Source organism: Bison bison, unplaced genomic scaffold (assembly GCF_000754665.1).
Source record: "Bison bison bison isolate TAMUID 2011002044 unplaced genomic scaffold, Bison_UMD1.0 scf7180017864194, whole genome shotgun sequence".
Taxonomy (NCBI): Eukaryota; Metazoa; Chordata; class Mammalia; order Artiodactyla; family Bovidae; genus Bison; species Bison bison.
Genome location: NW_011494766.1, coordinates 1,657,805 through 1,681,865, shown reverse-complemented (window position 1 = coordinate 1,681,865; position 24,061 = coordinate 1,657,805). Strand labels below are relative to the sequence as shown.

General features: G+C 49.3%; 1 protein-coding gene across 1 annotated transcript in view; it reads right to left on the bottom strand.

Annotated features, from left to right (window-relative positions):
* The window catches only part of ITPR1 (inositol 1,4,5-trisphosphate receptor, type 1), a 355,741-nt gene that overhangs the window by 10,053 nt on the left and 321,627 nt on the right, over positions 1-24,061 (bottom strand). Inside the window, exons 57-59 of the mRNA XM_010844129.1 lie at positions 23,593-23,758; positions 20,463-20,623; positions 795-956 (exon numbers count right to left, since the gene is read on the bottom strand). Coding sequence (XP_010842431.1) covers positions 795-956; positions 20,463-20,623; positions 23,593-23,758 — 489 coding nt within the window. The remainder of the gene's footprint in view (positions 1-794; positions 957-20,462; positions 20,624-23,592; positions 23,759-24,061) is intronic.

The window sequence follows — 24,061 nt, the reverse complement described above, 5'->3', positions numbered from 1 at the left end:
AACTGCTGCTGTGTAAAATGTATAATCTCGTGTATGGAACTGATTAAAAAGCTTTCAGCACGGTGTGCAGGGTGATCCCAATCAATGCGGCTGAGCACAGGTTCTCCCAGCACAGAGGTCATCACCTGGTGACTGTGAGTGCTTGTTTTAAGGGGGCCAGGAGAGGGCACAAAGAATGCCCCCTTCCCCCAGCTTACAGGGGCAAGGCCTTTATCTTAGGGACGGGGGCAGGACGCAGCAGCACGTGTGTGGACGGCTAACCTCGGTGAGGACAGGGGTGCGTTCGGAGCGCTCCCTGTCCCACCCCCAGGATGATGGCAGCCAGTCAGTGAGGATGGGGCTCTTCCTGGACTAGGGTTTATCCCCTGGAGGCTGAATGTAAGTACCTGGGGAGAAGAGCTGATAGTCTGAGGGCTGAAAAGAAAAGCCAGCAACAGCCTGTCATCTTCTGTCAGTGAAGAAGACAAGACAGTTTTACACAGTGTGTTTTTCTGGACAGCGCTTCACTGAAGTAGTTTGCATTTTCTCATTTTCTGGTTTTGTTTTTCACATTAAAACCTCGTCCTGAGCAGCACTGAAAGTAGTGTCATAGGCTTATCCTGTCAAAGGGGCAGTGAGCGGGAACAGAGGGGAAACGGATGGACTGAATGGGCCTATCACCCATTTACTTTTTTTGTCCAGATGATAAACTTCAGCATTGTAACATGAGCACTGCTGTTGTTTTTTCCCCTCACCAAATCTGGTGTGTATCACAGCGGTGTGTGTCTGTGTGTAGGCAGGGTTCTTTTCTTTACCTGATCCTTTAATTCTGACAGCTGTCCAGAGAGGTTGGTGACAAGCTTCATGGTGGACTCCAGCTTCTCCTGCAGGTTCCTCAGCTCATTCTGCTCTCCTTCTGAATCGCTGCTGACCAGGGACATGGCTCTCATCCTCGGGAACCAGTCTAGGTTTCTTTCCTAGAACCCAGATGGAAAAGAGAGGGCGTCACTTCTACCAGCAGAGACCACAGAGGCACTCTTACCGTGCCATCCTGTCTTGGCAGCATCGTTCATCAGGCTGTCTCTGCCTGCTACAGAACTAATGTACTGCACTGTGTATTAAAAAAAAAACGTTCAGTAAATATCTTTGTAACTGAGCATAAGTAAACTCTCTTAATTCCTAGAAGAAATCACTATAAAATTACACATGGGTCAAAGCGGGTTTCCAAAGTTCCTCAACTCCGAATACTAACACTGTCGTTCCACCTGTGATCTCTGCCAATTCCAGACCCAGTGAGATCTGATTCTTAAAACTGTGGTCCCATATACACAATACAACTTGCCATTTTAATCACTTTGAGGTGTACAGTTCAGTGGCATTAAGAGCATTCACTCTGCTGTGCGACACCACCATCCATCCTCAGGGATTCTGTACATCTTCCCTAACTTAAACTCGAAAATCATTTGCAAACAAACACTCTAGAAGTAAGTGGATTTTAAGATCCCGAGTGTTGTGGGACTTACCAGCTACGTGTATGGGTGTGTTCTTGGTAGGCAACTGTCAAGAGGCTGCAAATGGAGAGTGGGTTCAGTTGCCCTCTTTGTGAACTACGGACACCACCCCTCACCTCTTGCCTCCTGCTCCTCCACGCCTGAAATGGCTGGCCTGTGCTGTCGGTTGGTGTAAGAAAGACCCATTCAGTCTCCTCCCCTCATCATCGCCACCCTTTTTTTTTCACTTCCCACATTTTATTTCTATCCACGCTCTTGAGGTTATTCACCTGTCATGTCTGTATGATGGAAACACTGTAACAGGGTCCTGCTGCGTAACTCTCTACAACTCTGCTTTCAGTAACATCACACTTGTCACTTGAAATGGCCATGGTGTTAGTATTCAAAGTGGCCAACACAACAAATCAGTTCCCCCTCTTTTCCCAAACATTTACCAGCACAAAATTAGTCTCTTCATCTCAGTGATATTTTGGTCCCTTCATCAATATTACCTGAAGGTAGGCCAGGTAGATTCAATGCTTGGTGACTGCACTCAAATTGCAAACTTGAAAGAGAAACAGATATCCCCTTTAATGCTCCTGTATCTGAAGAGAACTGGACTTTTAGGACTAAAACACATATGTACTCTGAAGACAGCAAAAGGATACTCTTAGGGGTTACATGAAATTTGTGATGATGAACATGTGTTCAACTCAACTATATAGAGCAGCTTAGAATTCATAATAAATACTTCAAGAATATTGGTTCTGAGCTTCCCTGGTGGCATCTGTCTACAATGCACGAGACCCAGGTTCGATCCCTGGGTTGGGAAGATCTGGAGAAGGAAATGGCAATCCACTCCAGGATGATTGCCTGGAAAATCCCATGGACAGAGGAGCCTGGTAGGCTACAGTCTATGGGGTCTCAAAGAGTTGGACACAACTGAGCGACTTCACTCACTTTACATATTAAGGAAAAGATTTATATTTGTTATTTTAATGTGAGAAAGACATTATTGCAAGTAAGTCAGAGGTCCACCCTTTCTTTTAATACCTATTGCTCATACTTGTAAACACCATTTCTCATGGCTGGTTAACAGAATGGACGAGACTCTTCCTCCCACCTCACTTCTTTCTGCTCACATCTGCTTTTCTCCCACTTCTAAAAAGCACACTTTATAGATAAGTGCTCTACAGAAAGGTAGGAATGAACCACAGAGAAGCTTCCTCAGCTGGAGGTAAGGGGAGGAAAACCTACTCCTTCCACATCCACGTGCTATCACCTTTCATCTGGGCCATTCCACTCATCGGGATAAATTCTAATAAACATTCCAACACAAATCATGACCACCCCCCTCCCCCGCAACACACACATGCAGAATTTGCTATTGGTGCTTTGTGTACACCAGAGGTCAGCAGAATTTTTCCAGGTAGTATTTTCTGATAGGATCTTTGGCTTTCTGGACCATATGGACTCTGTCACAATGAATTTACCATGTAGCCCCCCAACAGCCATAGACAGTACACAAGTGAATGGGGTAGCTGTTTCCCAAGAAAACTTCACAAATGCTGGCAGAGGGCCCACCTGGACTTACAGGCTGGAGTATGCCAACCTGTCATACACAATACAAGGCATCAACATACTGAAAATCAAGAACAAAATCCCACAAGACATGTCTAAATATTAAAAAGCAAGACGACTGTGTCTTGACCTAATGAGATCAAGCAATATATAAGCCAAACAAGAACCAGTTAATAGTTTCAGAAAGAAGGCATCACACTGGCACAGGTGTCCCATCTCCTTTAAAGCGTTTGCATAAGACATGGGGGAAGTCTCTAGCCTGCCTGAGACCAGGAACCACCTGAGCACAGAGACTAAAACACAGCAGACCCTTGATAAATACTTGTGGATGCAAGGAATGGTAAATCCACTGTTTCCTGGGTGGCCTAGTAACTAATGCTTACATGGTGAACCTCAATTGTTTAGAATGCCCGTGGGAGGAGGAATATGACACTGTCTCCCTGCCTGTGCCACACGCCCTGATCAACACTCCCTTCACATGTGCCCTGACAGTAGCCTCCACTAGTTCCCGTCAGCTTCCCTCCACAGACGGAGTGGTAGGCAAAAGAACGTTTGACAAATATATTCCATTTTGAGGATGACCAGCCTAGAACTCTGGACTGTTGCCATGGCTGCAATTGGTTCTCTGCTGTGTGTCTACAGCGAAGAGGAGGAGAGCAGACATCTGAAAATGTTTAAGCACAGTAGCGATGCTGAAGGGCATATGGTCAGCTGTCACTGATGACACTCACCACCCTGAGTCATCATCACACCTTCCCCCTCTGTCCCTCTCAGGGAGGAATGACCCGACTGATCAGGAGAGGGCGCGTGGAGGGGCCAGGTGTCTGGGCGTTACTGATGCTCATAGATGGCTCAAGCCCCCTGACAGGAGGAGAGATGGGTGGGCCAGGCTGGTGGACCATGAGCACAACTTCAGGGGACCGGCCAAGCACCCGAGGCCGGACTTCCACGGGGATGGCTACACATGTCTGCACACTGACTCCTGAGGAAGCAAGGTAAAGAGGAAAGACCCAAAGTCCCACTGAAACCATCAGACTCTGAAGAGCATATAGACACACCATCCATGGGGATACCACAGATATCCTATCGGGAGGGTGTTCCAAGATGGTAGCACAGAACCAGCCCCAGAAGAGAGGGTGACTGGTAGAGGGTGGGGAAGAAGGAAATCCCTGTATTTTACAGGAGACCCTGAGAATGACCTGGTGTTTACAAACTGTAAGCTGCTACTGCTGAGTATATTTGAAGGAAGTATCTGCTAGTTCTTTGGATTCAACTCAAAAGCAGAAGCACTCTTGGAAGAAAACATTTTAAGACGTACAACTGCTTCAGAAGTCCTTATGTGCTTGGTGTTGGCGACCCAGCAGTGAGGCCCCTGCACTTGGTCCCTGCCTCCTGGACCTTGTTAAGGTGGTCATGGCTTTGAAACCTAAGTATGAGCCAGGGTTCCACCCATCAGAGTGCTTGCAGTTTAGTTAAGGAAACTGGCTGTTTCTGTTAAAAAGCAGAACTGAAGAAAGCAGCTAGGCTGTGTCAAGGGAGCGAGAGTCAGGTCAACGTCGGATGTGACTGTGGGGGCTGTGAGTGGCTGGGGTCCTCCTTCCTGGAAGGCCTGGGTCTCGGGGAAGGTTTGCACTTGGCCACACGAGGGGTCAGCGTGAGGGCTACTCAGCAGGCGGTTGCGCACAGCCCGGAAACCAGAGTGGCCTGAGCTGGGGAGGAGAGCAGACAGACTGCGGTGGGCCCGTGTGTGATGCTGGCTGGACAGCTGGGCTGGTAAGGCAGGGAGGCAGCAGGGACAGCAGGTGGTGAGGAAGGGCAGAAAGTGACTGGAGCCCCCGCCTGGTGAGGCGCTGGGGTGAAGGTGAGCACAGTCACCAGTGCCTGACATACAGGGGAACTGCTGAAAATGGCCAGAGGATTCACCTCAAACCTGGCTCTCAGATCTTTCATATGTGCATTGGCTTAGGGAATCCTCCACCAAAATAGAAAACAGCTTTCCAAACAAAATCCATATGAAACAGGGCTTCAAAAGAATACAGAAAATCGATGCAAAGTCTGCACGTACCTTAAAGAACAGTTTCTTCTTATTCTAAAGAGCAAGTGATCAAATAACTATAGACGGAAAAGAGACTTTGTTCACAGTGGATTCCTACCTTCTTCCGTGGGGTATGTGATGTGATCCCGTGACTCCGAAGCAATGGCTTCAGAAAGGTCTCTGACAAATGCAAAATACACAGCCCCCATCCAACAACTGATTACTGAAAAGACCGTTGGTAATTTCTGTGCCTGGCACAGGCCTGAGTGCTGAGGGTCTAGAGACAGGATGGCAAGGTCCCTAAATCCCCAAGGGGCGGTAGTGCCAGGAATGTGGCTGCAGGGCGTGGCTCTGCACTTCCATGGACCCACTGCAGTCTCAGCTCCAAGTGCTCAGTGCCCAGTGTCTGCTGGACCGGTGAACGGGCTCCACTGGCCCGAAGGTGGCTGCTACTGGCATCTGTGCTCCTCCCCTCAAGGGTCAAGAGATGCACTCTGATGCTGTTTGCTTTTGCCTTCTCTGTGCTTCTGTACACCGGCTCCCTGTACTCCTGGGGATGAAGACCCTGTCTAAGGGCTACACAAAGCCATAGACAGAAATAACCCATCTCATTTGAATGTCCATCTTATCAACGGTTAACGATTGAAAATATATTAGCCTCAAAATATGCCCTGGAGCAGAACATGAAATTGAGTCAGATTTAAAGGTAAAACCCCATGATTTTATAGAAAGGTCATCCTTTCTACAGGTCACTTTGGACCCTGTGCCCGGATCCTAGTGATAAGTCTTCATTCTCCATCTCATCAGAGTCTTCAGTGCAAACGGACGGACAGGATTTCCTGGTCTAGATACTTCCCGGTGACCACCTTCAAGTTTCTCCCTTATAGCCCTCCTCTAACATTTACATCTGACAGTAAGAAGCAGAGTTGGGGGCCCCACTAAAACCCCAAACAAGGGAACCTGAGTGCTCTGGCCAGTAGGTGTCATTCGCTCTTCTGCCCTGACATGGGTATGTACCAAAAATTTGAGATCCTTGGTGTAGCCAATATTTTACTTAAATAATCACCCTGGCTGTTAAGTCAAATCTCAAATTACCTACGAGTTAAAATTAGCTATTCTGGCCAAACTGTGCCCTCCATTTCCACTGGGTTTTACATCCTGTGCGGTAGGGTAAATTCCAGTGCAGTGTGAAGGCTCCTCACACTGTGACCTGGCCACACAGAGATCCGAATCTCTACAGGAAAAATCCTAAGACTCTCCAGCCTTAGCAGAGGAGCAGAGAGAGAAGTGACTTTCAATCTAGCTCAGCCTTTCACACCAAATGCTGAGCTGGTTAGAGCACTCAGTGACTCCTGTGAAGTGCGCACCCCTGCCTCTCCAGCCAGCCAGACTCTGAAGGTCTCTGAACGTTTGCAAAAATCCCACCTTCACGTCTATTCCAGATCACAAATATGTCTCAGTGGCCCGCTTCTACTGAGTTTTTGAGAAAGTCATCTCCAGCGAAGATATGTTGTTTATACATGAACTCATCTTGGCGGGTGTGTGTGTGGTCAGGAGGGTGGGGCTGGGCGAGGGCTGGTGGCTTCACCGCCTGTCTGTTGGCCACATCTGTCGCCCTGGGTCTGGGAGCCCCGCTGGGCTTCGCTCCCCCTCCTTGCTGCTGGCCCCTCACATGCCAATGTCCTTAGGCACTGTCTGCCCCAGTCCTCCTACAATCCAGCCAGTGCGGTTCCCGTCACAGCAAGCACTTCCTCTGTCAGAGCAGACAAACCGACTCAAGCCACAGCCGGAAGCAGGCTGACCACAAGTGCTAAGGTTCTGGTTAGTTCTTTTCTAGGTAAAGTTGGAAAAGTCCCTGCAAAGCAAACACTGAAGTTTTAGACACGGGGGCGGCACTGACCTCTTGAAATGTTCTTGACTGGAAAGAGGGAGGGTGTGTGTGTGAGAGAGAGAGAGAAACAGAGAGAGACAGAGAGAGAGAGAGAGAGAGAGAGAGAGAGAGAGAGAGAGAGAGAGGAGAGGAAGTTGGATTGTATGATGCAAATGCTAATCATTCTGAGAAGTGTGTTTTTTTTTTTTCTCCCTCTTCCCAGGTTCAACTGAAGAGGCAGTTCTAAGAAAGACAGCTGAGATCATCAGTTACCTCCTCAGAGAAAGTCCACTGATGGTAGAGTTTTGTTTACCATGTAAACAACGCAGCATTTATGGCTAAATCCGTTATTCTTTCACAGCCAGACTAGAGAATTGCGATTTTTTTTTCTCTGGTGGCGTCATGAGGATAAAAGACAGAGTCACTGGCCAGAAGATGGGTCCCAGGAAGATGGACCTGTAAGCCACAGAGTCCCCTCCACCCTTCAGAATCCCCTTGGGGAAGATTCAGGAGAGCAGAGATGGTCCTTTCAAAGCAAATGTCAAAGGCACTGCACCTTATCTTACCAAGCAAGATGACAGACTGGATTTCCCAGAGTGCCTGGGGATGGCTGGAGTGAACCAAAGTGGGGGAGGGGCAGCCTGGAAACAGACTCTTGGCTTCATGTACCCAAACTCCCAGAAAATGCCTGGAAGAGGGCGGAGAAGGAAGACTGAAGATAATCCTTAACTTTTCTACAGCAGGAATATATTACACTCAATAAACTTTAAACATTTGCCTCTCTTGTGAGTGAAGGTGATTGTGCGTGTGTGCGCTCAGTTGTGTCCTGTTCTTTGCGACCCCCATGGACTGCAGCCCACAAAGCTCCTCTGTCCATGGGATTCCCCAGGCAAGAATACTAGAGCGGGTTGCCATTCCCTTCTTCAGGGGATCTTCCTGACCAAGGGATAGAACCTGAGTCTCCTGTATTGGCAGGTGAATTCTTTACCACTGCACAACCTAGGTGGAGAAGGCAATGGCACCCCACTCCAGTACTCTTGCCTGGAGAATCCCATGGATGGAGGAGCCTGGTAGGCTCCAGTCCATGGGGTTACTAAGAGTTGGACACAACTGAGCGACTTCACTTTCACTCATTGGAGAAGGAAATGGCAACCCACTCCAGTATTCTTGCCTGGAGAATCCCAGGGATAGAGGAGCCTGTTGGGCTGCCGTCTATGGGGTCGCACAGAGTTGGACATGACTGACACGACTTAGCAGCAGCACAACCTAGGAAGCCCAAGTTAAAGTGATTATTTGCATTAAAGAGGAAGAAAATAATCTTCAGAGCTCTCTTTCCTAAGATCAGAGAAAACAAACAAAACCCAGAATTTGTTACTTTGGGTGAAAAAAATGATAATGATCTCTATGCTCAATGACTCCAAAATTGCCATAGTATCTATGACACATTTAAAAAGACAAAAAAAAAAAAAAAAACCTAAAACAATGAATCCCAAAGGTAAAAAAGAATCAGTGGTTGGGGGCGGTAGTGATGAACAGACAGAGCACAACACAAGCATGAACCCTGGTGTAAATACCGTCTTTAGTTAATAATTACTGTATTATTAGTTTATCAATTGGAGTAACTACACCACAGTAAACAAGTTACTAAGAGGGGAACTGGCAGGCAAGGTAGGGAGAAGGGGGCATATGAGAACTCGGGACTTTTTGTTCAGCAGTTCTGTAAACCTAAAACTGCTGTAAAAAAGTAAAATCTCTTAAATTAAAAAAAAAAAAAAAGGATCCCACACCTGGAATTTGGTGGTGGTGGTTTAGTCGCTAAGTCATGTCCAACTGTTGGGACCCCATGGACTGTAGCCTGCCAGGCTCCTCTATCCTTGAGATTCTGTAGGCAAGAATACTGGAGTGGGTTGCTATTTCCTCCTTCAGGGGATCTTCCCAACCCAGGAATTGAACCCAGGTCTCCTCCACTGCAGGCAGGTTCTTTACCAACTGAGCTATGAGGGATGCCAGACCCTAATTCAAGGATCCAGGTCCCTGAATGTCAGAGGTCGGTTTCTGCAGCAGCCTCAGGCTGTCAGTGTGTCAATGGGAAGGAGCCGTGTCCTGGAGTCAGGAACTGAAGCCCAGATGCCCAGAGTGTTCACAGGGCAGCGAGCTGGGCGAGTCAGCCAACCAACCTGGGTTTCTGCTTCCCTTTTTTTGAAAGCTACTTCACAGGGTTAATGTAAGAATCAAACGGCTGTGAGAATGTGTCTGTCAACTGGAAAGTATGATGCAAAAGTACCATAGGTCAGTGTCAGCAGCCCAAGGTCACAGAGCTGGTCTGTCGTCTGAGATGCTGACTCCAGGTATAGCGCTAGATCCCACGTGAGTGAGTTCTTCCTTTCCCAGATTTCAGACGCAGGGATTTCTCTCTTCCTGGTGGAGCCACGTGAAGAGTGCCCAGGCCGGCCCCGAGTACAGGCATGAGCCCGGTCTGCTCTCGTCTCAGCCGACATCACCCAGACGGGCCCTGTTATATAATCTTCAGCTGGGCTGGAATGACCACTCACTCTTCCCAGACTTGGTTAATAGTTGTTCTTGGATGATACAGTGTAACAGAGCCGGGCCCTCGCCAGAGAGAGGACCGCACCCATTTCTGATGAAATCCCTAGGCAAGGCCAGCTGCAGAGCCGCCGTTCCATGTCTCTGTGGACCCTCAGGTGAAGGGATGCTGGGCCTGCACTGGGGCCTCGAGATGGCAGCATCCATCAGTCAGAGAGGCACCGCTGGGCCCTGGGTACCCAGGCTGCCGGGTGGAGGAAGCCCAGGATTACAGAGGAGGGGAGAAAGGTCAGGGCGGGGGTGAGGGGTGGTGGCGCTGTGCGGAGCAGGGCCAGGCAGGCAGGCTGGAGATTCCTCAGGAAGAACCTCCAGGCGAGTCCGCCCTCCTCCCCAGCTGGCTCAGGACCTTCTGCTCAGGCAGCCTCCAGGGCACGTCCAGTTAGCTAAGCAATCCACCAGAAGGTTCCTTGCGGTCACGTACAGGGTTTTGGCAATTTTTCTTGGTTTTTCTTCTATTCTCTTTTGGATTCCACGAGTTTAAACTTTGGTCTCTTAATACCTTTATACAATGACGGTTTTCTTTTGTTTGTTTTTATTATTGTTGTTGGTTTGTTTTTAGCCTACTTAAGAGGCTTTCCAAAGTTCTTTGCTATTGTTTCAGGGCAAAACACTTGGTATTTGTCTTTGAACATATGCCCTGTGCACACCCGCGTGCCTCCCTGCTTTTCTGTTTCACCTGTAGCTGTGTCCCCGTCGGACACCATGTGCCGGGCGGCTCCTCTGGACCGAAGGCCAGCCCGGCCTGGAACCCCTGAGGATCAGGTGACGGGAAGATGACCATATGGCCTCAGGGAGAGCTCAGGGCAAGCCGCCAGTGTCACCCTGACCTGAGAGGGGTTTCAAAGGAAGGTGCCCACAGCCTGAACACTTCTGGGAGGGAGACAGGATCTGCCAAGCGTAGATTCTCCAAATTCCTCACTCCTTTCCAGCCACCCCATGTTACCAACCTGCTCCCCTTGCACTCTTACCCCAAAGCTCACTGCCGTGTCCACGTGGGTCTCCCGTCTCCCTCCTGACACAGACCCTCGGGAGTTGTTTGAGAGTGGAATTATTGAGCTAAAGATGGCCCAAGAGACCCTCTGATTCAGCCTCCTCATTTTCTAGGTGGTAACACTGGGGTCCTGCAGAAAAGCAGGTTTGTGAAAGGAGAAGCCAAGAGCTTGGTTCACGTGCATAATCTTTAACTATGAATGGCTGAACCCAACTGCTAGGATCTTTTCCTCATTCTCATATGAGGAAAAGTCTAGTAGCTACTAGACTTTCTTCAGAAGAGATACATGTTAAAGAATCCTGAATACTTGTACGTGATAAAAATAAACTCAGAACATCTTCGTAAAGGCCAGGGGGTCACACGCCTCTTGGCTGTGTCCAGCTATGTCAGACGCTGTCCATGCTCAGAGCAGAGGAGAGATGAAAGAGTGAAGGCTGGGGAGTCACCGGGGTGGACACGGAGCCTGGGGCTGAGGGGTAAGCAGGGTGGCCCAGTGGGGGCTGCAGTGGGCAAAGGCACAGGTGAGTCCAAGGTATGGAAGGGAGAAAAATGCGTTCTCGGAGTTGAAAACATCTGCTGAATTGGGGAAAATGAGGGTATAAACAAACACTTCATATACACATACAAACCCATATAAACAAGCAAATCCCCACACTGGCCCCTGAACTAATGAACCAAGGGGGAGACGCGATTATAGGTGCTGGACCCACCACATGCCAAGACCACCCTCAGGGGACCCGCCTTAGCAGGTGAGTTCCTTTGGAGCAGATAACAGCTTTGCTCCCCTAACGGTGACACAGTGCTGAGCGCTCCTCAGCGGAGGTGAGAGCATGGAGAACTCCGAGCAGAGGGCTGGGAGGTCCCTGTAGACCCGTCTCCCAGAGCTCGAGTGCCTCCAAAGAGAAGGAAGGTGCCTGTGCAGTGCGCTCAGGCGAGGGTGGCTTCAAACCCTGCAGATCATCGGAGGGCAGGACGGGGCGTGAGCCCAGGTGTGGAAACTTAAGCTGAGCGACTGCTCTGTGCAGCTGCCGCGGACACTGGTGCCGAGGGTGGGGGTGCGATCGCGCCTGGCCGGCTAGGAGACGCATCCCCGACGCTGACTCGCTGTTTCCAGCCACCCCGAGGCAAGTGCCAAATCCCTGTGTGCTTCTCCCTCACTCCGACGTGCCTGAACTCGGCCGCGGTGTCAGCTAACTGCAGAGAGCTTTCTGAGTTGGATCAGAGGCCAGCACCGGCTGTATCCTCACCCGCCCGCCGCCGAGGGCTTACGGAGCCTGGGCAGCATCTTAACCAAGGCCGCGGCCTCCCAGAATGAGGAGGAGATGGTGCGGCGCTCTGTTTCTCCTAAGAGGGCAGAGTGCATTCCCAGAAAATGCCCTGGGAAAGAAAAGCTGAGAGCTTGACTGACAGTGAAATAGCTCCATCTCGGGCCTTATCACCCCACCCCCACCCCGTGCTTGCCCTTTCTCCCAGCATCCTCTCTGGAATTCTAGCTCAAAGTCCAAAGCCATTGCTTCACATCTGCGTGGAAGCAGAGGGTTTCCACGCCACTTCTGCAGTAGCCACGGCCTGCCTGCCAGACCCATCTACATGACGCAGAGAGGGAGCAGAAGGGGAGGTCGGGGAGCATTATCAGGGGCACACCCCTCCGTTTGCACCTTAAGTCCTATCTGTGAGGGACTTCCTCGAACTAAGACCCCTCGTGATGGCCATGGGAATTTCTATGTTCACTGCTCTGCTCATGGCGCCACTGTTACCACCCTTTCCCTGTAGCTGCTTTTTGTTGTTTAGTTGCTGTGTGTGTGTGCGCTCAGGTTGCTCAGTCGCATCTGACTCTTTGTGACCCCATGGACTATACCATGCCAGGCTCCTCTGTCCATGGAATTATCCAGGCAAGAACATTGGAGTGGGTTGCCATTCCCTTCTCCAGCACATCTTCCTGATCCAGGGATCGAACCCGGGTGTCCTGCATTGCAGGCAGATTCTTTACCGACTGAGCCATCAGCAAAGTCCTACGTAGATGTGCAGGGCCTGACTTTGATCTGACTATGATCCACATGCAACTCTCAGCCTCCGCTTCCATCCTGAGTTACACCCACCCTCCCCCGCCTCCCCGATTCCCTGGACTACCTGGGGCAGGAAGCTGCAGTGCTCGTTTGGGGAGCGCCTATGGGTAGGTTCTATAGTACCAAGCTGTGTCTTGGGTCAGGAAAGGAGCAAGACTCCAGTTGATGTCCCTTTTAAGCAGAAGGCAGTGACAGGTACTCAGTTCCTGTCTTGATCTTTGGGCCCTAACACACTGCTTTCTGTCTGCCCTTGCTTCCTGTCTTTTCTTATCAAATACAGATAAGCATGAATGCTAAAGCCAGACATCCTCCTGCATGTGACTCTTCTTAGTGTGTTTCCTCATAGTAGATGTTTAGTGGTGCTTACTTTGCTAACAGAACTTATGTGCTTGGAAAGTTTACCCAGGAGCTTATTTTCAGGGAAAAAAAAAAAAAGGCTTTCCCTTATGTGACTTTTTTTTGCATGCAAATTTCTAAGGGCTTTCACCAGAGCATTTTCTGGGAATCCACTCTCCCCTCCTATGCAAAACCACACACTGCCACCACGATACTACTTTTAACTTCGAAAATCGCTTGATTTTATGTCCCTGTACTGTGAGTCTCCGAGGAGGTCAAGTGAACCTAATAAAAGATGGAACAAGCTGGAAAACGTCCAGTGGATTAGTGTGTGTGTTGGCGGGGATGAAGGGGGGTGGGTAGGCAGTGGGAGAAGGCTGTCTACTCTCGCTGTGAGAAAAAGTCAGCACCAGGCTTAAGGGATGATGGATCAGACGCTCCAGTGTTTAATTATCAGGGAGTTATAACCATTCGGATGAGTCACCTGGGTGTGGGAGCCCAAGTCTGACTGCGGCTCTGGTGAACCGGCCTTCCCCTTTAACTTACCACTCTCTCTCCCCAAATATGGTCACCAAAGGAAATTTCATCCCCCATTCCTAGCTGAGGGCAATGAAGTTTATCAGATTATCACACATCTAAATCAACATCTACTTTGGATACTCCCTTTGTAAAAGCCGTTCTCTGCCGTCCCCTCCCCTGCGACTGGTGGATCCAGCTGCAGCTCAGGGAATTAACCCCACCATCACTGGGACTGTTCTCTAGGGGATCCTCTTTCCTGCTCCTCCTCCTATTCCTTTCTCTGGGCTTTGCCTCCTCTAAAGGCAGTTAATTCAGCACCACTGAGGGGAGGAGGGGGATGAGCCAGTCCTCCTCAGGAAAACCCCCTGCAGCCAAGCCGGACCGCGGCTGGGTTCTCGACACATGGACACCGAAGCGCGTGTGCAAGCACCGGAGGAGCCACTGCACGTGTCAAGACACCTCCAGGGTGGCTGCTCGGCGGCAGACCTGGATGTGAACCCTGGCCCGGGCATTTCCCAGACCTGTGACCCTGGAGAAGTGGCTCAGCCTTCTGGGGCTTTATTTAGGTTCCTGCCTGGGAGATGGTGACAGTGCCACCCGCAAAGCAGCTACAGAGACCAAACAAGATCACGCACGCCAAGCATTTATTTCCGTACCTGCTCAATAAAACAAGACCTGCGACGAGGGTGTGACCCAGTCTGCCCGGGTCAGGGCAGAGTACAACACAGCCTGCTTCCTCTGCAGTGGGATCATGCTGGCATGGAAGGAGGTTCTCCATTCCGTCTCCTTGTCAATTCACACAACTGTCCCAGCAGAGAGGAGGGGCCAGAGCGGCCCCTGGGAATGGGGGTGAGCAGCACTCCACCTGAAATCACTCTGTCTTTAACTGCAATGAACTCAAAACACACCTCTGGAAACACACCTTATGTTGACAAGGTAGAATTCCAAGCTTCAGAAAGGGAATCTCTATTTCATTAGCAAAAGACATACATGCCTTCCTATTTCAGTTAGCATCTGGTCTTCTTTACCAACCTTCCCTCTTAAGGCTTTTTGAGTTTCTAACTTGAAAAGAGTTAACTTAAGTCAGCTTACCAAGGACTGAGCTTTTCTCCTGAGCTGCACTGTCATGGAAAATTGGGCTCCTAGGTCCTTGAGGGGAATCACATATTTGATCTTTGACCTACAATGCATCCACTGTGCAGTATTTAAATTCCTTTAGGCAAAGATATGCACAACTAACTTCCTACTTATTCTGGTTAAATACATTGGACTGCGTGGCCAATCAAATCATCATATACAGACTCACACACATTTTCATATCAGCTGGCACCAGAGAAAAGCTAACATCTCTCAAACACGGGCATGTGGTATGTAAAGTCTCGTGAAAACTGACGTGTAGTGGAGGGTTAAAAACAGTCTGCTTGTTACAAGGGTTATCACCAAAACTCTACGTGGTAGCGCCAAAGTTCTAAGTTCATACCAGGAGAAGGGAACTCAGGGTTTTTTTCTCCTGCCTTGAACTGCTAGGGCTAAGTGAGGTCACCCTGTAGTCACATTTCTTTGAAAGTTCAGCCCTGTCTGGGGCCTGAGTCAACGAATCTGAGACCAAATCCGCAGTACACCGGGTGGCGCTGAGAGTCACAGCCGAGGCTGAGAGCCCTGTGGCCACCAGCTCCCGGCACCGACGCCCGTCATGTGTGCAGAGCCGACACACAAACCCACAGCGAACCCAGTATACATACTGGTGATAAGACTGTCATACACAGGATGCAGGGCCACTCCCCACGGTGCCGGAGGCCCTGGTCCCGGGCACTGAGCCTGAGTGGAGGACAGCCCTAAAAGTCACAAGTACCCGTGACCCACTCCACGGACAGACAGTGACAATGTCAGTCTTGTCCTGCCTCAATGTTTAACGGCTTTCCTGGTGACTCAGATGGTAAAGAATCTGCCTGCAATGCAAGAGACCCAGGTTCGATACCCGGGTCGGGAAGACCCCCTGGAGAAGGGAATGGCAACCCACTCCAGTATTCTTGCCTGGAGAATCCCATGGACAGAGGAACCTGGTGGGTTACAGTCCATGGGGTCACAAAGAGTCGGACATGTCTGAAGGACTAACACTTTCTTCTCACTTTCAACAGCTTTAAATTTAAGAGAGACAGGCCACAGGAATTTCCCATGGGAGGAGGTTCTCAGAGTCAAGATGCCCATTCTGACTTTCCTTAGCAACAGCGTGCAAACAGCCACAGGACCTTATGCTTTCCGGGCACCCAGGAGACGCGCTCACGGCAGCTGTCAGCACTGCAGGCTCTCTGTTTACCACCCGGTCATGGTTCCGTGTCTGCTCCTCTGGCCCTTCCATCACTCACTGCCTCCCTCCCCCAGCACTTACCACCCCATGCCGGGGCCCACATATTCCCCTCCTTACCACCACCCCAAGGACATGGGAAGGGGTTTTAACCCCAATCCATAGCCGGGAACTCTGGTCAGGGACATTCTGTGGCTTGCCTGGGGTTACCTGGCTTGGATGGGCCAGAGCCAAGACTCACACCTTCACTTCTCTGCCTGCAGATCCCATTCTTGGGTATGACAGCTTCACAGGGGGCAGCAGCCTGACCCTGGCTTTGCAAGGAATGTTTCATCTCCAGTGAAAGGAAAGGTGACGATTAGGAGGAGAGGGAAATGGTGTCCTGTTATGTTTAGATGAGAATTTGTGGGTGAACCTCTGGCTGCTAAGTTCCCAAATGTGAGGCAGAGCATCTGATGTGCCTTCTTTTCCTCCAGACGAATCTGTTTCTAGAAAGAAGACATCCTGGCTCCCTGACCGCCAGCTGGTTCTCGTGGGAACCGCAGCCTCAGGAGTCACCCTTTCAAAGTCAGCTTGTCTCCTTAGAACCTTTCTCCCATCAGAGCCCCTGATGGGTTCCATGAAGCACTTGTTGGTTTTTGAAGTGAAAACCTATTTGCCATCCCTGACACAATCTACTTGCAAAGTGGCTGCTTTCGGGGTGTCTGGGAAGCTCCCCCACCTTGCAAGTGACCCGGGGGACCTTTCCCATTTGGTTCTGCCAGGTGGTCCTTTGGCAGCCATGATGCCCCAGTTCTTCAGAAGTCTCTGGGATCTTAATTAACGGGCTAAGGAGAACTGAGGAAGTCAACACCTCCAGCCTCCAGCCACGAAGCAAGAGGTGGTTTTCCTGAGGAGTCCTGGGACCGGATGGAAGCCAAAGGGGCCCCCGGACGACTTCTCCTTCCATCTCTGACACTGCTCATCCACTGCCCTTCTCCCTCCTCGAAGCTGGAGTCCTCTCAGCTTCGCAGCGTTGGCCTCCTTGAGAGGTCTCCTGACTTCTCCTCCTCCCAGACAGACACTCAACTCCTGAGAAAGGATGCTGGGAAGACCGCCCCCCACCACCCCACTGGTTGGGGTGCCTTGCAGCCTCTAAGTAGGTTCGCAGTGGGGGCTGGTTGCCTGTTCCACCGTGGCTCGAGTTCCCACGGGCTGGTGGCCTCCCACTGAGTGACTCGGCTGGGCACCCCCAGTTTCCAGCCTGCGGGGGCTGGCGCTCTTCACCGAGCCCCCAGCAGGGATTCACGCAGCTTTAGAGCCAGACTCTGCCAGGAATGATGTTGGCAAAAAGGCACTGCCTTGTGGCTGGTGGATCTAATACTTCCTGGGCCCTCTCCTAGCGCATGAGACAGACATCTGGTTTCTCAGCAACTCGGACACTGAGGTAAGAATTCCCTGATGCAAAGATTTATAGAAGATGTGACAAGAAGTTCTCCCACCAAGAATGGCATGGCTGGGAAAGCTCAGTGAATGCAGGGGCTCTGGGCAGGCAGGGTAGCTGGCTGGGGGTGACTTCTGGCCCTTAATCCTTGTCAGCTGATTGCTCACAAGGCTCCCGATAAGTCTTTATGATCAAGACAGAAACCCAAAAGCACTGTGGAGTTTTCTGTGACTGTAAAGTAAGGTGATTAACAGAAAACTTCAAAACTGGCCCCCAAAAGATTTAAAGATGGGGCACATTCGAATACTCTAGAGAGAAGCAGACAAAGTGGGGTGGGGGAGAAAAGGAAGGTGTGACTAGGGTGAAAACTACAAGCCACCTTTTCTAAACATTAAAGAATTGAATGAGAATGCAGGCTGCTGCTACTAAGTCGCTTCAGTCGTGTCTCTGTGCGATCCCACAGACAGCAGCCCACCAGGCTCCCCCATCCCTGGGATTCTCCACGCAAGAACACTGGAGTGGGTTGCCATTTCCTTCTCCAATGCATGAAAGGGAAAAATGAAAGTAAAGTCGCTCAGTCGTGTCCGACTCTTCGCGACCCCGTGGACTGCAGCCCACCAGGCTCCTCCGTCCATGGGATTTTCCAGGCAAGAGTACTGGAGTGGGGTGCCATTGCCTTCTCCCGCGAATGCAGGCTGCTATACACAATACAGATAGGTTTGTGTTAGCACGAATGTTCAAACATGGTTTAATTCAGTACTATGAACACCAGGAGGAAAAGAAAGGTCCTGAAGACCTTTCAGTTCATGTGTCCTGAGCCTGGAAACCTGACCTGTGAACATCTGCACCAGCAACCACCACAAGGTCCAGTCTCCATAAGAACAGACCCTGCTTCCGCCCGGCCTAGAGCTGCCAGCATCCTTGCCGTGTTCACCCAACGTGAAGGTTATGGAGTTCAGTCCATTAAGCCTGGGCCTGCATCCCAGCTCAGCCGCTGAGCACTGCCTGGGCAACTGACTTAACCCTAAGCCCAACTTTCATCTGTAGAAGAGGACTCCCACCACCTCCACACCCACCGCCCTTGTGTCTATTTATCCTCCTTCTCTGAGTTAACTTTTTCTCCTTCCCTTCTCCTACTCTAATCACTCTTGTCTCTTTACCCTTCTCCCTCTCTTTCTTTCATTTGGTTGTGACAGGTGGCTTGAGGGATCTTAGCTCCCCGACCAGGGATCAAACCTGCACTCAAAGCAGCAGAAGCAAGGAGTCCTAACCACTGGACCACCAGGGAAGTTCCATACCTTTCTCTCTTTTTCAAAACCTTTAGGACAGTCATCTCTGGGGTGAAACCCCATCTATTTCTCATCCCCAGAGTTCACCCTTCCTGGCTCCCCACTTAGGTAGTTTTCTTTATTAAATGCGTAAAAGATATGGGAGAGGTTCACAGACCACAGATGGCTCAACCCATAGAGGAAGGAATACTTCTTCTCAGCACTCACGGAACCAGCTCGGAGGATGATTTCTTACATCAGTGTCTATTTTGTCTCTTCTGTTGAACTCTTACTATTCAGTGTGTGGTTCACGGACCAGCAGCTCTGGCATCCCCTGGACGCTGGTTGGAAATGCAGAATCTCGAGTTCTGCTAGTGCCCGCTGAATCAGAAGCTGAAATCTTACCAGCTCTCGGTATGACTCATGTGTACTCTGAACTATTAGAAGCACACAGTTAGACTTCAGGGCCTCCTCGGGACGGCATCCCCAGGAAGCCCCCCAGAACCTGGGTGCTGAAGAACTAGGGCCATGTGAGTGCTGGCCTGCCCACGCCCACTGCCAGTGAGCAATCCTCAGCTGGGGTTTATTTACATACAGAGCGTTAGGACTGCATCTGCATAAGAAACACACAAAGGCTCAAAAGAATTCACCGACCAACAGGAGAGATGAGGGTTCATCTCTGGGTAGGGAGGGAAGATCCCCTGGAGGAGGGCATAGCAACCCACACCAGTATTCTTGCCTGGAGAATCCCATGGACAGAGGAGCCTGGTGGGCTACAGTCCACAGGGTCGCTGAGTCGGACACAACTGAGCACAGCACAGTGCTATACACAGAGTACGGCAGAGGGCTCCAGCCCTTGGCAGCATGAAGGGCATCAGTCAGTTGTGTGGTCTTCATTCACAGTTGATGGCTCTCCTCTGCAGAGGGAGCGGTGTAAATCACAGAGCCCCTAAACTTCACACTGCATGCCTCCTTTGCTTGGCCATACACCCCCGAACGTTTTAATGAAGTTCAGAACCACGGGTACGAAAGGACAGCTGGCCTGGGAGCCTCAGAGCATGTGTTTGGAGCCTCCACAGTGCTTGGCCTGGGAAGAGCGCTCTGCACACCTGCTTGGCTTCCCCTTTCCTGGGACCTGGGACTCATCAGCAAGAAGATTAATTTGGGATTAATCTGGGACTCAAATGCCTCCATCACATGATCCCTCCCTGATGATTAGCAGAGCGTCTCCCAGAAAGGTGAGGCTGAGGCCAAATGGACCAACCAGGCTGAATGCCACAGAGTGATCATTTTAAAAACATACCACTTAGAGACCAGGTCTTACATAAGGAGAAAAAACAGGCAGGGATCCGTTATCAAGAGAAGAGGCCAAGTGGGCTTCCCTGCTGGTCCAGTGGTTAAGAATACACCTGCCAATGCAGGGGACACGGATTCAATCCCTGGTCAAGGGAAGAACCAACACGCCGAGGGGCAATGAAGCCTGGGACTGCTGAGCCCATGTGCCTAGAGCCTGTGCTCCACAAGAGCAGCCACTGCCATGAGAAGCCCGAGCACTGCATCAGGAGCAGCATCTGCTTGCCACAACTAGAGAAAAACCCAAGCAGCAACGAAGACTCAGTACAGTGAAAAATAAATAAATATCAAAAATAAAGGAACAGATTAAAAAAAGGCCGAGTACATAAAAAAAAAAGGCCGAGTACATAAAAAGCCAGCTACTGCGTGAGATACAAGGTGAAACCCCAGTCCTAGTAGGTAGCCATGTGCTCATCTCTCTGAGCCTCAGTATTTCCTCCTTTAAAATGGAGATGACACCCCATCTGGGGCTTCTTAAATGTGAAGACACATGGAGTTCTAGAGCCTGACGCCTGGCCCATGATAAAGGATGAGCAGACATCACTGTCGTCGTCCCTGCTAGCTCCCAGCACTGCGCTGTAAGCTGGGAAGCCAGCCTGAAGGCTCCAGGGTGACCTGCCTCCAGGAGCCCTGCCCGCTCACCTTGATCATCTCTGCCACGTAACTCTCGGGCCCTGTGTACTCCGTGGAGTCCTTCACTTTCACCAGGACGATGAAGCACAGGTAATGCCACATGTTGTGTTCTTCCTTGATGTGCTCTTCAAATGTGACGGTCTTGTTGTCAAACTTGTCTCTTTCCAACCCTAAAAAGAGACAGAGAGCCCTGAGTGAGCAGCCATGCTGCAGAAAAACTCATGAAAGAACTGCCAGAACAGAGGAGGTTGTGGGTTCATGCCTGCCTTTATAAAGAGTTGGGTTCTGTTGGCCTTATAAACGCGTTCACTTTTGTATCCTAGCAGGAAAACACAGGCTGTGAGTCAGATGGACTTGGGCTTGATTTCCATCTTTGTCACTCACCAGTCATTGTTAGGTCTCCAGCATGCCTTAGCTACCTTTGCAGGGGATGGGAAGACACCGTCTGGGTTCCAAGAGCACGTGGGGGTTAATTGAGCATGGGTGTGACAGGCTCACACACAGCAGACAACCAGTGAACGGGAGTCCTTTCTCCCAGGTAAATGCCAAAATACAGACATGTTAAAAGGTTTTTGAGGAGGCAGAGTAAGGACAGAAGGAACTTTGCGTACATTTTGAACTCTAGCTGCTAAGTTTATATTTTGCAGAGGTCTAGGTGAGTAATTCTGAAACTAGTTTCTGTGTATTCTTAGGTTGAGCAAATAGATAAATATATGGTGACACTGGGAGCCAGATATCTAACTGTTAGAGAAATATGGAGCACAAATATGGACAGGGAGAAAGAAGAAACTCTGTAATGGTGAACTGGAATTAGAGGTCTGAGGATTACCTCATCCTTTTTCATGTTTATAAAAATAGATACAAAACTGTGTGGATCCATGTATCCTTTAGATTTATGCCCTAATTAGCCCTGGGAGCAGTGGCACACCAACAGGAATGAGCATGCCCAGTGACCAGATCTTGGATTCTAAATATCATTCTCCATTGAACAGAACTAGGGCTCTTTGGAGAAATCGCTGATACCAGCGCTGGGTGAGAGAAGGTACGAGGTGAGCTGGAGCCTGTAATACCTCACAGTGCTAAAAACACTGAGGAAGTCTGTAATAAATGATGGTGATGTGGCAAAGTACAGAAAGCAGCTTTGAAGGAGCTCTCAAATCTGGGGCAGTTTGAGCATCAAAATAAATTATGACAGTAAAGGATTATAATCCACTGAATTAACAAAAACCACAAGAATTCATTTTGTTACAAATACAAACTTCAAATATACATGGAGAAAAGAGAAAGCTATTTCTTAAAGAGCCAATAAACAAATGTAGAAATAATAATAAAGTAAATAAAAATCATCATTTGGCAACCATCACAATCACAGACTCAGGCAAAAACTGGATGCAGAAACTGATGAGTTAATGTTTGAGAGTTAATGCAATATTTATGTCATCTCAAAGGATCTCCCTATAAAATGGTTCTCAATGGTACAAGAAGAAGAAAAGTAACTTCCGTGGAGAAACAGGGCCATTACCATCTTAACCAAGTGATCAACGTTAATATGACCAGTTAGAAGATGAACTGGCATCATGTACCTCCTGATGTTCTGGGGAAGGAAATGGCAACCCACTCCAGTATTCTTGCCTGGAGAATCCCATGGACAGAGAGCCTGGCGGGCTACAGTCCATGGGGTTGCAAAAAGTCGGACATGACTGAATGACTAACACCTCCTGATATTATGCACTGAGGAGAATACACTATTTCTCTGATGTTCCTATAAAAAATCCATAACCTTAATCTCACACCGTGGGAAAACATCAGACAGTCCCAAACCAAGGGACATTTGATAAGATAACTGACTTTTAAATTCTTCACAAATGTCAATGAACTCAACACATGACCTGGGACTTACCTTTGCTATAAAGGATATTATTAGGGTAAAGTGTGAACTTTGAATAGAATATGTAGATTAAGTAAAAGTATGACATCCTTGTTAATCTCCCACTTTTCATAATTATATTGCATGTGTAAGAGAAGGTGCCTATCTTTAGGACATATATAGTATTGAAACAGAGATAAAGGGGCACCATGTCAATCACTCTCAAATCGCTCAGAGAAACAGTGTGTATGTGAATAAAGAAAATGATAATAAACATATTAAAGTGTCACTTCAATATGTGGGGAATTGGGATGAAGAGTCCACAAAAATTCTTTGTACTATTCTTGTGACTTTTCTGAAACTCTGGAACTGTCAAAATGACAAGGTTTAAATGGTTTTAAGGGGCAAAAAGCTATGATCTTAGTTTTAAAAATGGAAACGTGATCACTTTGAGTATACATACTGGTGAGAAATTTATGTATTTAGTAACCATTGATATATTAGGAACAATCCTGAAATGATTACTTAGTTCCCAAATTCCTACATGATTACTTTGCATTTTACAGGTATTTCCTTGGAGTTAGACTGACAATGATTTCTTTGGTACCCCATGCACCTCTCTTGCATAGCAGTTAACTACTTATTAGTAGGTGTCTACACTGTACAGGCTCTATGCTAGGACTGTTTCATAAACTACCTCAACTAAGTCCTAAGATAATGCAGAGAAGTACATTATTGTACCCATTTTACAGATGAGCAATAAAGGTTCAGAGAAGTGAAGTGACTGTACCATGGTTACATGGCTCATAAGTGTCAGAGGCTTAATCAGAACACAAGTCTGACTTCCAAGCTGTGAGCATTTCCGCCATATGCTCTAAGAGGGCTGTATTTCCACTGAAAACCTGATACCATCTGCAGTGAAGACATCCACAGGCTGGAGTTGAGTGAAAGAGCTCCATTCTAATTAGAATGGGAACAAGAGATAGTCTGGCAGCCCAACAACCAAAAGGCCCAAAGACACATACATTTCAAATAATGTACAACGATGTTTCTGCTACCCCAAACTTTATTTCTTAAAACCAACCAGCAACTGCGCCACTAATCCATGGTGCTGCAGATGTTTCCCAGGAGAACAGAGCAGAGGCCCAGAGCAGACTCTCTCCCAGAGCAGAGAGTCAAGGACAGGGACGCGGGGGAAGGCAGCAGCCCCTCCCACTGTGGGCCAGAGCACCCCATCCCAACCCCCCAGCAAGAGCCGGGGGCCCCACTCACCGCAGATAAAGCACGTGGTCTTTAATATCTCCTCTTTTTTCTGTTTTTCACTCCTCAGGTCGGCAAAGGTGTCAATGATGACCCCAAAAATCAGATTAAGGACAATGATGATGACCATGAAGAAGAACAAGAGGTCATAGATCACTCGAGCAGCAAAGAGGGGCTCCTGGAAAAGAGGAGTGGGGGTGGGGGGGTAGGGATGGTGGGGGTGCAGGTGGTGTAACCTGTCAGCAGGTACCCCCCTACCCAACCCCTGCGTCTGCAGACCTCACGGCAGAGGAGTGGGACTGAATGCACCCAAATCAGATGTCCCAAGCCCCCTGGCTCCCCCCACCCCCAGCAGCACATTGGGCATCAAGCTGTAAAAGCCACAACCTCATCTCTTTTCACACCCCCTGGGTATATCGTGAGTTCTCCAAGTGTCATGTGGCACCTGCCCACTTCCTGGGATCTAAAGGGTTTGCAAATG